Genomic DNA, 14,323 nt, shown 5'->3' with positions numbered 1-14,323 from the left:
TGAGAGGCTTAAAACATCAGTTTATTTAATTACGTCTTTAGAAGTGAATCAAGCATTAAAATTATTTATTTACATTAGGAATTAAAACTTTATGGATGAAGATATTAGCCTTTATCAAATCTTTTAGCAATGAGACTGGACTTTAAATTGGGAGCCAATTTTAGAGCAATTGACCTAAAATAACAATTCCTTACCAAGAGAAACCTGTTTTAATCTGACTATTCACAATAAATTGCAAAAGTTTTGTCATGTCAGTAAAATTACCAACAATTCCAATGAAACAAAAGTGATCTTGCTAGGTTCACAGTTAGCACACAATTAGATGTTCGTTGTTGGCAGTATCAACATTTTACTCTATTAAACTGGCCAACCAAACGTGACTGACACGTTTCAGCAACGTTCTTTCACCCAGCCATCACAATCACTATTCTAAATGGATTTAGCATTTCAACACTTTTGTTGTCCGTTGGTTTACTGAATGGAAATCTATAAATGAGCGGGACACTAACGGCTCAGAGGTTAATGTGCTGGACTATTTATCAGAAGCCTGAGGGTTCAAGCGTCCCCACTGTTGGGCCCTTAAAAAAGACCCTTAAACCCACAGTTGCTTGGTCATGTGTGTATTGCATCAACGGAGTCGATTTGAATTGAAGTGTCAGTCAAACACTGTCAATGATTCAGTTCTGTTTTTACTTAACGTTTTTAATGTGAATCAGTAAGTCGATTGTTCCCTAATTCTGGAAGTTCTGCTATTCTTATTTAGAAATAAAAAAGCTAGAACTGATTTTATTTGTGATTAAACAAGACGGTTTGTATCTGTGGTTTTTGGTGGTCAGACGAATCGATTCGCGAGTACAACTAACCAAAACTAACAAAAGCTCGTGTTTTATTTTCAGCTGTGACTATAACTGTATAAAATAATATTTAATATGTTTGCTAAGAGATGTGTTAAAATTATATCCTGCGAACTTCTGTAAATAAAAAAATCAAACTTGATTCTTCGATTCACTTCAGAAGAATCTGATTCAGTTATTGACTCTTGATTCTTTATGTTCAGCAGAGGTGATAAACTGGACAAATCGGTGAAAATTTATCACTTCTGGTTTCGACAGGAAAAAAGGAAGTTTTTCATCAGTAGGAGATTAAATGTGAAATGTTTGGTGGGTTTGTGGATGATTTTGTTCCTCATTCACTTTCTGAGGAACAGTCAGTGTTTTGAACCAGTCGACACTTGAATCCACACGGTGACTGAAGATCTGCCGAATAAAATAAGAAGTAAAAGCTTAAACACATGCGGTGCAAAATTAATCCACATTTAATCTTCAAACTTCTACATTTTAAACCGAAACTTCAAAACCAAACTGCTGATCATATCAAGCCCAGTCATGGAAAAGTGTGTGATGTGAAACTGCTGAGATAATCACTAAATAACCAAAACATTTAACTACATCATTTACAGCATCAATTCAATAATAAACACCAAAAATTTGATCAGTTAATTCATTGCAGTTTTGTTTTACTTACTATATGGTCAAAGGTATGTGGACAGCTAAGCATGAGTTTGTTTGACATCCCAGTCCAAAAAACATTAACGTGTGTGTTTGCCCTGTGATGGACTGCCACCCTGTCTGTGGTGTTTCCTACCTTTCACCCAGTGATTCGGACCCACCACGATAAAACAGTGGTAAGACAGGCAATAAATTAAATAATGAATGAATGGACATTAATATGAATTGCCTTCTTTACCCTCTGTGACTATAACACACTGTGCTCTTCTGACTTTTTACAGGACTGTGAAGTAGGATTGTGGGAATTTGTGCCTAATAATTCAGAGCACTGATGTTGGACCATAAGGCCTGGATCTAATGGACCTTTCTGCAATGAATGTAGCCAAAAACTATTTAAAGGGGTTTCCAACTAAGAAATCAGGAATTAACAATTTTGTGGCCCAATATGTAAGGGCCAGTGGTAGCTCAGTGGTTAAGGTACTGGACTAGTAAACAGAAGGTTGCCGGTTCAAGCCCCGCCACCACCAAGTTGCCACTGTTGGGTCCCTGAGCAAGGCCCTTCACCCTCAATTGCTCATCGTGTTCAGCTCATTGTGTAAGTCGCTTTGGATAAAAGCGTCTGCTAAATGCTGAAAATGTAAATGTAATGTTTGTGGGTCTCTAAACTTTTCTCAGTGCAACCAAAAAGTTGTTCAAGAACATTTTGTCATTTTTAATCAATCTGGCACTGAAGAATAATAGTGTATGCCGTGGTTTAATGTGTGGTATGGTTTTGCAAACGCACTGCTGCATGAGTCAAGAATACAAACAGCTAGATGTTGCACAACACTGCATTTGTTAAAAAAAATTATTTCAGCTGTGAAGAATGGTGCAGGAAGCACTACTGTTTGGGTTTTTTTTACATGTCGTTTGGTCCCAGCTTCTTTACCTTCACCATCATCAGTACTGGTTACATAAATTCTTTCCAACCAATTACAACATCTTTTATAATAAAAACAAGGAATCTGCATAAGAACATTTCTATTGTTTGTATTAGCAGCACTATATAAACAATATATAGTGACTACATCCATGAGTAAAGTGAAGGTTTAAATTGATGGTACAGTGAAATCCAAAAACGAAATAATTGTTCTGCTTTATTGTATATTGTTAATACGCTATATTAACAAAAGTACTGAGAAGCCTGACCATGAGATTGTTGGACATCCCATTCCATCCAAGCATTTATATTATATTGAATTGCTCTCTCTTTTATTTACAGCTTTAATATGAGCCACTCTACTAGGCCGTCTTTCTACAAAACCTTGGAGTGTGTCAATGGGAACTTGTGCCCGTTTAGTCAGTAGAGTCAATGAGGTCAGGCACTGGTGTTCGAAGATCTAAATTTAATTAATCCCAAGTTTTGAGTTGGGTTGAGACATATCAAAGGCATATAAAGTTACAGGGTATATCATTTACCTTATATCATTTTATACAACTGTTAACAATAGGTATGTGATGACTTGGGCTTCTTAAAGTAAGATGTTCCAGGTAATAAGAAGTGCCTTGTTCCATAAAATAGGCACATAAAGTCTATATAGAGTCTACATAGAGTCCAGCCAGTCTGCTTTTTTGTGCGGGTTTGATCAACATCCAGAAAAATGTTCACATGCTTTTTAAATCAGGAAATGAAAAACAGATTGTGTTTCTATGATATGTTTACTCTGGTTTAAACAAAACAGTGGTCTGAACCAGTTTCCTAGATGTTTTGGGCTGATTTAACTGGTGTTCCAGCCTAAATAAGCTGGTACTGGGCTGGTCTACCTGGTTGTTTAGATTCTCCCCTAGTCTGACCAACTAGAACCAACCTGAACAGCATCCAAAAACCCAAAACCTTTCTATTACAGTCAGACCAGATCAGCCGAGGTTGATTACCAGCTAGAACTTGTGTGCTCATGCTGTATGTGAGGAAGAGTTGCAGAGATCCAGAGGGTGCACAAACTTTTTACTACAGCTGTAAATAGAATGAAATAGAAATGAAGTTCCTACCTGCTTCAGATCTTCAGTAGTTTCCTCTTCATGCAGCTTCACACTAATCTGCTCTCATTTAGTTCTGCTATTCACAAGCTGGAAGGGAGGCGTGACTGACAGCTGCTCCAGCCAATCGCGTGGCAGCATGAAGCATCGCTGGGTACATAAAGCCCCGCCCACTTGTTTATACCGAACTATTGAGATTTCAGGATTAAATTAATAATAATTACATTTAATTAATGATACTTTATATAAAAACCTTTTATTATTATAGACAGAAACATCCTGACACTGCAATATCTGCTGATATATCAATAAACAGTTTTGATAAGTAAAAATCTAACCATTTATTATATAATAATATAAATTGTTAATATATATGTTGATAACAGCTTTGATTTTAAAATTTATATTTATTTAAATTCTGTATTACTTCAAGGTAAATGAACAGACCACTTTTGCAGAAAAACTCAGACGTACAATGCAAAAAAATGAATCTATATTTGACAGATAAAAGTAAATAAGAAAATATTTTTAGTGTTTTAACTGATCAAATTTACATATTTAGAATATAATGTTTTTAGCACACTCCAAAAAAGTTGGGACGGGGCTAAATAAGAGATAAAAGTTGACAGAATTCCAGTGAGCAGATGAGGGAATCATGAACGGGTATAAAAGGAGGATCAGTCAGTACAAGAAGTGGCTCATCACTTATTCAAACCTGCCAGCCAATCCACCTTCTGCTTGTTTTGGAATGTTCAGTGGTGTGGGTTTGAGAAATAGGTACTCAGATTCACTCCCATCCTCAAAAATCATGCAGAAGGTGGGTTTGTCACCCTAGGTAAGAATGATTGAGTGCATGTTTGTGTTACTGGGTGTGTATGAAGGACTGGCAGTGTGGGTAAAAAAGAATGACGAATAAACAGTAGGATTAGCATTAGCATCAACACTCACTGTGCTGGTGCTTAAGAGACAATGTAAAAATGCCAGAGATCTTAACAAGACCTCATAAGAACATGGTGTGTTTATTAAGGACGTGGTTTTGTTTGTTGTGGATTAAACTCCTCCTGTATTAAAGACTAGCAGGTTCAGGGTCATGGTAGCTGAGGTTCAAGCATTTGCTGTTTTAAAATGGAAACTGTTGGTCACTGCAAAGATGTTTATTTATTAGGATTGTAAGGTGATGTTTTCCATTTTGTTTCCAATCATAACAGGACAGATCTCAAACCAGAGCTTGCAGACACAGGGAGAACATGCAAACTCCACACCTGGTCCATTCCACTATTGTAATCAAACCCAGGGCCTTCTTGCTGTGAGCAACAGTGCTACCCGCTGTACCGCCCCATGAGTAATAACATTACTAAAAACAACCAGTTTAATAAACTGCGACACAGATTCATCGGTGCGCAACCTATTGACCCTGGATGATAAACAGGTTGTCATGGTAACAATAGAGGAAATAAAGCGGTTTTGGCACGTCTGCGGAATAAGCATGTTTTCTGGTGGTTGAGCTTCCTGTACGCGTCGTGGTTTAACATGTGGGAAAGCTTCAGAGACACTACAGCTTCTTTACGGTCCTGATGGATTCATATATAATATAATAAGGCTAATTACGCTAGCCTGCTATTGCTGAGATCCAAGGTTTGAATCACCAGCGGTGCTATCGGCCAGTTGGGCTTCTAACACGCAGACATGACTGGTTATGTCCGATGAGGGCGGACAACCGAAGCACTGTGATAATTTGTCCTGTGCAGGTTTGTCCTGTTACTGAGGTGCACCTATTGACCGCAAGAAAACAGGACCCACTGAGACCCTGACCAGTGATAAACATTGAAATGAAACATATTCATGAATAAATATTAGATTTATAAACTGAGTTAATGGGGCCAGTGTGCAAGTAACACCCTACACACTCACTTCTGCCCCCTGCAGGACAGGACGCGACACCACACGAAGTTTGACATTTGCATGTTTTAAGTTGAGCAGCTCTGAAACTAGTGACCTACCATACAGGAGAACCTTGTGGGTATACAATTACTGACAGTAGCGCATCTGTTGCTCTGTATGAACTGTCACCACCCTGTATTTTATTTATTAATGGAAAGGGACCCCACTAAGCAGATGATGTTTGGGTGGTGGTTTATGTAACATGGTATTGCAGTGCAGTTCTGGTATGAGTGTAGCAGGTACAGCAGCGTTGTTGGGATTTTTAAAGTGGGATCAGAAAGTGTCCACTGATAAAAGACGAGAAAAAAAAACACAGGATAGCAAAAACAATGCTAGCAGGGTATGTGTTCCTAATGCAGAGGACTTTAAAATCCCAACAACACTGCTGCACCTGCTACACTAATACCAGAACACAGATCATCATGTTGTTATTTCCATGTCAATGTAAGTGCAGGGAAGATTCCAAAATTTGTTGGTGGTTAGATTTCTCGGCTTCACGCTAAATATCATAAATAAATCGTCTGATCATTTATCGACACACCCCTGGTTCACATGAAAAAATGAGAAAAAAAGAGGACGAGCACTGGAGTCACAACCATTCGTGTTTATTTCCTCAAACAGAACCACAGATCATCAATCATACAGTTCATTTATCAGCAAGTCGTGTTGCTGCAGTAGCAAAAACAAACAGGCTAAGTGCATGGGCTAATCTACAACCGCTAATATTATGGGGTGTTCATAAATACGGACAGCAAGAGGAGGAGGACGGCTTTACCCCTCCAGGGATCCGGACTGGACAGCATCCTGGTAAGAAGGCCCACCCTCTTTAGGTTCGGGGAAGAGTTTGATCAGGTCGTCGATACGCAGGATGGTGATCGCCGCCTCGGTGGCGAATTTCAGACTCTTGGTTTTGACCATGGTGGGCTCGTACACGCCGGCTTGCTTGTTGTCTCTCGGCTTTCCGTTCACCAGGTCCAAACCGATCCTACCGACACAGACGGGAGTCAAAGACTATACAGCCAAAAATATACAGACACCTGATTGTAAGCATGTCACATTAAATTACCAGAGCATGTGCACTGAATACCCTCACTGTTCTAGGAAAGCTTGTCTGTGGGAATTTGTACCCGTTTAGTCCAATGGATATTCCAGTTCACCCCAAACATGTCTAGTAGGAGTGAGGTCAGACCAAAACTGGTCAAACCAAACCCTGTCCTTACAGAACGGTCATACTGGCACTGTGTACTGTGTAACTCACCATTTGAGGTTCTTGCGTTCCGGGTTGACCTGAGCTTCGTTGTGGAACGCTCGGAGTTTGGCCACCAGGTCGGTGGAGTCCTGTGCAGCGTTCACCGCCAGCGTTTTTGGGATAACCAGCAACGAACGGGCGAACTCTGCTATAGCCAGCTGCTCCCGGGAACCCTACAAACACCCCACAGAAACAAGAGCGTCACAATTACAAGGTTTTAGACGTGTCCAGTTCCTCAGATTCACTTCTGATGTGTAGCTAACAAAACATACTGAGTTAAATCAACACAAACCATTAAATAATTACTGTTTAAAAGTATGTGGACACTTCTAAATCACTCCCTTTCTTAATCAGGTACATTTAGTTTGCTTACTTCTAAAGCCATTCATGGTACATTAAGGAGCGTCTTTATTATTAATGTAATTTCATGCCGTCTTAGATTATTGAGTTTAATTGTTTTGGCCACACCCGCCGCTAGAGGAATTTTGAGCATCTAACTTTGTGGCAACAGCCAGGAAAAGCCCAGTTCTGTTCTAACATGTCCATTAAAGCTCCCATTAATCACCACTGGGATGAATTGGGACGTCAGTCGTGAGCCAAACCTTCTAACCCATCATAAATGCCTGGAATTACTATTAATTCTCTAAATAAATAGGCACACATTCTGATTTCCCCCACAAAAATCCTACGGAAGGCCTCTGGCAGGATAGGATGCAACCAGCTCATGGTCAGGTGTCCACATACTTCTGGCCAGATCGAGTAGAAAACGACGCATGAGGTTAACTGGACGATTTCTCCACACTAGGTGGGTTCTCACCATGCTGGTGGCGTAGTTCTCCAGGTAGATGGAGAGTGCGGCCTCCACGGCGCCTCCTCCTGGAACGACGGATTTGGACTCCAGCACCCGCTTGACCACACACAGAGCATCGTGCAGCGATCGCTCCATCTCGTCACACATGAAGTCGTTGGCGCCTCGCAGGATTATAGAGGCCGACGTCCTGGCCTTCGTACTAAACGGACAGAGAGGACATCATCACAGTGAGTGGTCTGGGTAGAGGGGTACGAGAAGTAGGTGGGGGCACTAACACGTGTACCAGGCAGTACTTGTATCCCAATCTGGGTCGCAGCAGTGGCTTAGTAATTCGAGTCCCGCACTAACAATCAGAAGCTTACAGGTTCAGGTTCCACCACAGCCGGACAACAGTGGTGTACGTGGGTGAAACTGACTGGCGCTCTTACTTCTTGACGAGAATGAGCTCGTCGTCACACACTCTCTCCTGCACCACTTCCTCGGCCTGACCCAGCATGGCCGCCTCGAACGACTCCTCTCCCTCCAGATTGGTCAGTGACGAGCAGATCGTGGCTACAAAGGAAGACGTGGAGAAAATAATCATCTATTTATCTGTGTATCAAAAACATACAGAACCAAGAGAATTAAGGCCTGGATCAAGAACGTCACATCTGCACACAGAAATACTAATAAGCTGCTAACATTTCTATAATAGATTTTTATATCAGGATCCCTGATAAGGTATATTTGCTTCCTCTGACGTGTGTGCAGTCCTTGCAGACCCCTTCTTTGCACAGGCACCTCAGCCTGTTAACCAGGGTCCTTGCACAGTGTTTCAAGACTCCACTCACTTAGTCGGGTTGCCCCACCCAGCAGACACGGTGGCCAGTTACTGTCTGCTCTAGGCACTGCCAACTGTGCCCGCTAGATGGCGCCCAGTCGACCGGTAGCAGAGTCGAAATTCGAACCAGGGAATCTCGCTGCGCCACCCGGACGCTAAACTCGGTCGGTTATCGGTTGAAAGAAATGTGGGCGTGGCTTACCGCCGGCTGCCTTGGCGATACGTTTAAGATCCCTCTTCAGCACGCGGCGCACCGCCATGGCTCCGGCATCCACGAAATACTTCAGGCACATGTCGTCTATGCCTCCGGTGGTCAGGACGACCGTGGCTCCGGCCGCCAGGATCTTCTGGATGCGCTCCTTGGTGATGTCTGATTCTCTGAGGCGCACACAGTAAGAGGAAACGTTAAAAACGTACCCCCCGAGTCAAAATATAACTGTTTTTATTTAGAAAGTCGTGCACGTTATGTAGACGAGCTCTGTGTCTCTATGTGATGTCGTGTTTGACCCCGAGACACGTCAGAAACACAAACACATGCGCCTCCGTCAGTAAAGCTCCGGGTCGAGTGATTTATCCCACGCGTATAACTGCACACACACTACAGTCAGCGTGGCAGCAATTAAAATGGGAACACACACAAACACCAACACACACACACATCTACCTCTGTCTGATCTGGTCCAGCTTCTCAGGGTCGTTGATGACCACCTGAACGCCCATCTTCATCTTGGTCTTCTGCAGGCTGAAGTCCAGACAGGCGATCTTAGCGTTCTGTACCCGCTTCACCATTCCTAAACACACACACAGAAAGAGAGAGAGAGAGATGGTGCGAGTATGAAACTGGCTGGTGTGTCAGTATGAAGCCTGACAATGTAATTATTTTTGGTCCTATAAAGTATATAAAGAATCGATCACACGCCTGTATAACAGTAATTGCCTTAATGTAGCTGCTGTAACACTCAAATACACCAACACTTGCTGTAAAACTTCCTCTATGGGGATCAATTAACAAATCGTATGTTTAGTTAGTGCGTACAATAAATAGTTCTCTATGGAATCTGTAGAAAATCTACATTCTGAATGCTGAACCAGTTCTGCTCACAGTGTTTCTGTTCTACATCACTGCCATGTTTTTTATTAACTAACGCATATGGGATTCGAAATAAAACCCTCTGGTGTGCCTGATGTTTGGGACGGCGCTTTAGAAACAACCTCTGAGCCCGAGATGGGCGCCACACCCACCCTGTGAGCCGACGGTGCAGTTCAGGGCGTAGCCGTTGATCAGGACGCTCTCCTTCTGGCTGCGGCCGTGAGCCTTCAGGACGTTCACGGAGTTGATAGGGTAACGGGCCACACCTTTAGCATCTACAAACTTAACCGCCACGGCGGCATCCACCACCATGTCGGCAAAGAAATCGGCATCACTGGACGATCAAGGGTCAAGGATTCAACAAGGCAGAGCTGGTCACACTGCGGTCACGCTGCAGCTTAAAAACAGAGACATGATGTCTTGTCTGGACGGCAGAGCACTAGTAATAAACCCACCTGTATTTCTGATACTGACTGGACGTGTGGTGTAAAGCTAATGATACCCGCAGTGCCCGAATTCCAGGTCTGCTTTAAGAAGCGCAAAATCTAATATGCTGTCAGTGATCTGCTGTGAATTGAGGGTCAAGTGCCTTAATCACTAGTCCTGCGTCTTAACCAGAGGCCTACCGATGCCCTGTGCACGTTGCACCTCCTAAAAAACCCACACTAACGAGCAGAGAAGCAGGAAGGATACACTCCGATGATCTTGGAGGACATGGAGGTTTTGGCAGCATTAACCAGACACTCTCTGCCCAGATCGTCTGTTCCTATGGTCAGATTCTCATTGATGTAACGCACGGCCTCCCTGAGAGAAGAGGAAAACAATATAAATACAATATAAATACACGAGCCAAAAGCATTTCATTTATTTGACCATGTGTACGACCCAAACACACATCAGAAGCACAGCAGTGTGTGTCCGTGTAAGAAACGCCGGGTCGATTCGATTTATCCCACGCGTATAACTACACACACATTACAGTCAGTGTGGCAGCAATTAAAATGGGAACACGCCGCACCCCACACACACACACGGATATAAGTGAGAACAGAACCAAACGTAGGAAAATTAATTAAAAAAAATAAAAAAGACTCACTTGCAGGCGAGTCGGTAGCCACTAATGACGGAGGTCGGATGGATCCTCTGCTTCACCAGTTCGTCGGCGCTTTTCAGCAGCTCTGCAGCAATGATCACCTACACACACACACACACACACCAAAACAAGCCAAAATAAATGTATAAACATATTAAAGTAAGGAAACTAGCTCTAAACGAGAGGTGCGAGAGGTTGTAATGTAGGATCAGTTCATATAGAGGCAGCAGGAGACGCTGCAGACCCTTCAGACTCTGATCCACTTCATCTGTCCCGTTAGCATAGGCACACACACTGACCAGTTGCAGTAGGTGCTACATAAACAGGACACACACCTTCCTACCTTTAATAATACATGTCTGTGGACACGTCACAAACTACTTATTTAAGTCAATATACAGTCCAGATTACCACTTTTGGTACTATGTAGACACGCCCCAAACCACTCACCCAATTCATTCTATAGTCCTAACCAGCAAGGGTCAAGGACCAGTGGGGCTTTTGGATTACTAGTCCAGTACCTTAACCACTAGGCTACAACTGCTCTAGATTTACATTTACCGCATTTAACAAATGCTTTTTTATTAACAGTACTGTGGCAGTATATTGTCTAAGCATTTGAGGGTTAAAGGGCCTTGCTCAAGGGCCCGGCAGTGGCGGGGCTTGAACCAGTGACCTTTTGATGACTCGTCCAGTACCCTATAGTTGTTATACCACTTACCCTGTTCATTATATAGTCAAAACCAGCCTATTCACCGTAAAGTCACTTTGCTTTTGTCCAAAACACACAGAATAGATCATCTCTTAAGTGCTTTTGGAGCCTCCTGTGTATCTACCAGCCGATGGCGTGAACAGGGTTTGCTCTGGCCAGGTAAACACCAAACTGCTCCACGTCTCATTATCCACTTACCACAGACGTGGTCCCATCTCCGACCTCTTTGTCCTGCAGGTCTGCTAGCTCACAGAGCACCTTGGCTGCGGGATGCTCCACCTCCAGCAGCTTCAGAATGGTGGCGCCGTCGTTGGTAATGGTCACGTCCTAAAGCAAAGCACAGACGGATTTAAACACTCGGTCAGGAAACCGGAGGATCGAACGGGAGCTTCGGTACACGAAACGTTTCCAGCACTTACGCCAATGTCGTCGACCAACATCTTGTCGAGACCCACAGGACCCAGCGAGCTCTTCACGATGTTGGCGATGGACGCCGCCGCCATCACTAGAACACAAAGAGTCATAATGAGAACAGAAATGTAATGGTTCCGATGGTTTTAGGCTCAAATCTCACATTTAAGATGCCTATTGTATATGATATAGTGAGAAGCTGGGTAGTATATCACAAATCTCGATATAACTGTTTACACTATATTGAAAATAACCATATTTGTTATATTGGTCCTAAAATTTTGGCACATAAGACTGGGATTGATCCAACACCCATCTGTATCCATTGATGAGTGGGTTTAGAAAGCAGCTACATGATCAGTAGATTTGGATGAGTGAGCTACAGACAATAATTGAACATTTAATGTTTAACTATAAGAGACAGAATGTATGCAGAAGTAAATCTCGCGATATTATTATTGAAGTATCGCGATATTTCACAGTACCGATTGTGTAGACGGGCGTAGCCGGCAAACACACCGTTGCAAGCTATTGATCACTAAGCAGAATTATTTTCAAAATTTAACATATTACAGACCATAATAACAAAATTAAACAACATATTTGCCTTAATATGTTAATAATTATACAGACCGGCATTTACTAATGCGCACGTGCAGCGCGGCTCAGCGGGAGCTAATGCTAACCGCTACATTTATGATTCATTTTGACCAGATTTCACCGCGCACACACATGAACAACAGTTTATTAACATGTTAAACATGTTATTAATGAATAAACGCTACCATTCTGAGTGCGGACGGACTCGCCGGTACTCCTCTGTCCGAGCACGTTTAACGGTCCATCCAGTAACGCCATGATGAACTGAGAGAAGAAAGGAGGAGGCGCGAGGCACTATGGGTAACGCTCACCGGAAACACCGAGCTAGAAAGTTCCAGATCAACGGAACCGAACTACCAAAACAAACACTCAAATAAACCCGGTGCATCAGATAAATTCATCTACATTTAATTAAAGATTATTTATACAATTAATTCATGCTCACTGCGGCGTACTTCTGACTTTGATTACTTGTAGTTTCACAAATCAAACTACATTTCCCATGAGCACCCGGGTCTTCATAATATTACGTCTCAACAGTCGCCCCCTAGTGAAATATATTATATTATGATGATTATATATTATAATCTATTGGGGCGGCACGGTGGCTTAGTGGGTAGCACTATCGCCTCACAACAAGAAGGTCCTGGATTCGATCCCCAGGTGGGGCGGTCCAGGTCTTTTCTGTGCGGAGTTTGCATGTCCTCCCCGTGTCCGCGTGGGTTTCCTCCGAGTGCTCCGGTTTCCTCCCACAGTCCAAAGACATGCCACCAGGCTAATTGGAAACACTGAATTGTCCTATAGATACCTAGCCATTAGATGCACAAACCAGTGCATTGTAGTGCCGGTCCCAAGCCCGGATAAAATAGGGAGTGTTGTGTCAGGAAGGGCATCCGGCGTAAAAATTGTGCCAAGTCGATGCGCGGATCATGATCCGCCAAAGCGCTGACCCCACAACCGAGCGGGACAAAGGCCCAGGAGAAGAAGAAGATATATTATATTATATATTATTAATGGAATATATTATATATATGGAATATATAGTGGAATATATCGCCGCACAGTATGTATCAGCGCTACACCGCCTGAGAGACAGTGGGTAACAGTTCTGTGTATATATACATATGTTTATACTGTAGAATACAGTTATATATTGTCTGTAAATTTGCTAAAATATTTTTTTTTTTTTTTTTTTTTTTTTTATCTTTATTCCCTTTTTTGTTTATTGTTTTACTGTCATCTTTTTCTTTCTTTTGTAATTTTATAATTTTATTATCGTTGTAATGCTTTGGCAACATTGTTTTTTTTTACAGTCATGCCAATAAAGCTACTTTGAATCTTGTAACTACAACAACTGTCATTTGTTTCGCTATCAAACATAACATCATGTTCAGGGTCGAGGTGGGTCTGGGACCATTCGGATTGCACGATTAACACTGGTGCACGATGCAACACACACTTAATAATTTCGTTTTTATTAGAATTGAATTAGAATACCAATTGTGAGAGAGGCCTTGTCAGCCAACATCATGTCCAAGCTTAATAATGCTCTTAAATCAGTTCTAAAATACATGCTTTCATATAAGAGTGGAGACTGTTAGTGCAGTACAGGAGAACCAACTTTGAGTTAAACAAAGGCTTGAATCTCGAATTAAATGTTTATGCCTAGGGGGTCCAAAAACTACTCTGTTCTGTGATTTAAATCCGTGTAGATTACTGCACAGTGAGATGGAGTAAGCACGTGTCCGCCCTCGTTTAGTTTAAACACTAGATGGAGCCAAATGTTCGTGTTTTAATATTCAGTTTTGAAGAGCCCGTGCAAATACTTCGGTATTAAGTTCGTAATAATCATGTATAAATTATTTAGTTCATTTACATGTAAATTGTGTATTTGGTCTAAAGCAACTGCCCAGAGACCAGGAGTTCTTACCCTATTATTCTCACACCTGAGTTGCATATTACACAGAATATTTCATAGCTAATTTTCTTTTTTAAATATTGAAAATATTCATAATCAATTAGTTATCGTTGTTTACACATTAGATTTTTGCAAATGCAAAAACAAATCACAT

General features: G+C 42.0%; 1 protein-coding gene across 1 annotated transcript; it reads right to left on the bottom strand.

Moving 5' to 3' along the window:
• Positions 1–6,049: 6,049 nt before the first annotated feature.
• Positions 6,050–12,515, bottom strand: tcp1 (t-complex 1). The gene is made up of 12 exons (XM_063015377.1): positions 12,437–12,515; positions 11,660–11,745; positions 11,439–11,567; positions 10,532–10,629; positions 10,129–10,239; positions 9,588–9,769; positions 9,010–9,136; positions 8,548–8,723; positions 7,954–8,077; positions 7,532–7,724; positions 6,724–6,887; positions 6,050–6,450 (listed from the first exon to the last, which is right to left on the bottom strand). Exons 1-12 carry the CDS (start codon positions 12,507–12,509, stop codon positions 6,237–6,239), a joined length of 1,677 nt encoding a protein of 558 aa, XP_062871447.1. The 5' UTR covers positions 12,510–12,515; the 3' UTR covers positions 6,050–6,236.
• Between the last annotated feature and the right edge of the window lie 1,808 nt (positions 12,516–14,323).

The sequence above is a fragment of the Trichomycterus rosablanca genome, chromosome 19 (genome assembly GCF_030014385.1).
Source record: "Trichomycterus rosablanca isolate fTriRos1 chromosome 19, fTriRos1.hap1, whole genome shotgun sequence".
Taxonomy (NCBI): Eukaryota; Metazoa; Chordata; class Actinopteri; order Siluriformes; family Trichomycteridae; genus Trichomycterus; species Trichomycterus rosablanca.
This window is presented reverse-complemented; position numbering and strand designations above follow the sequence as displayed.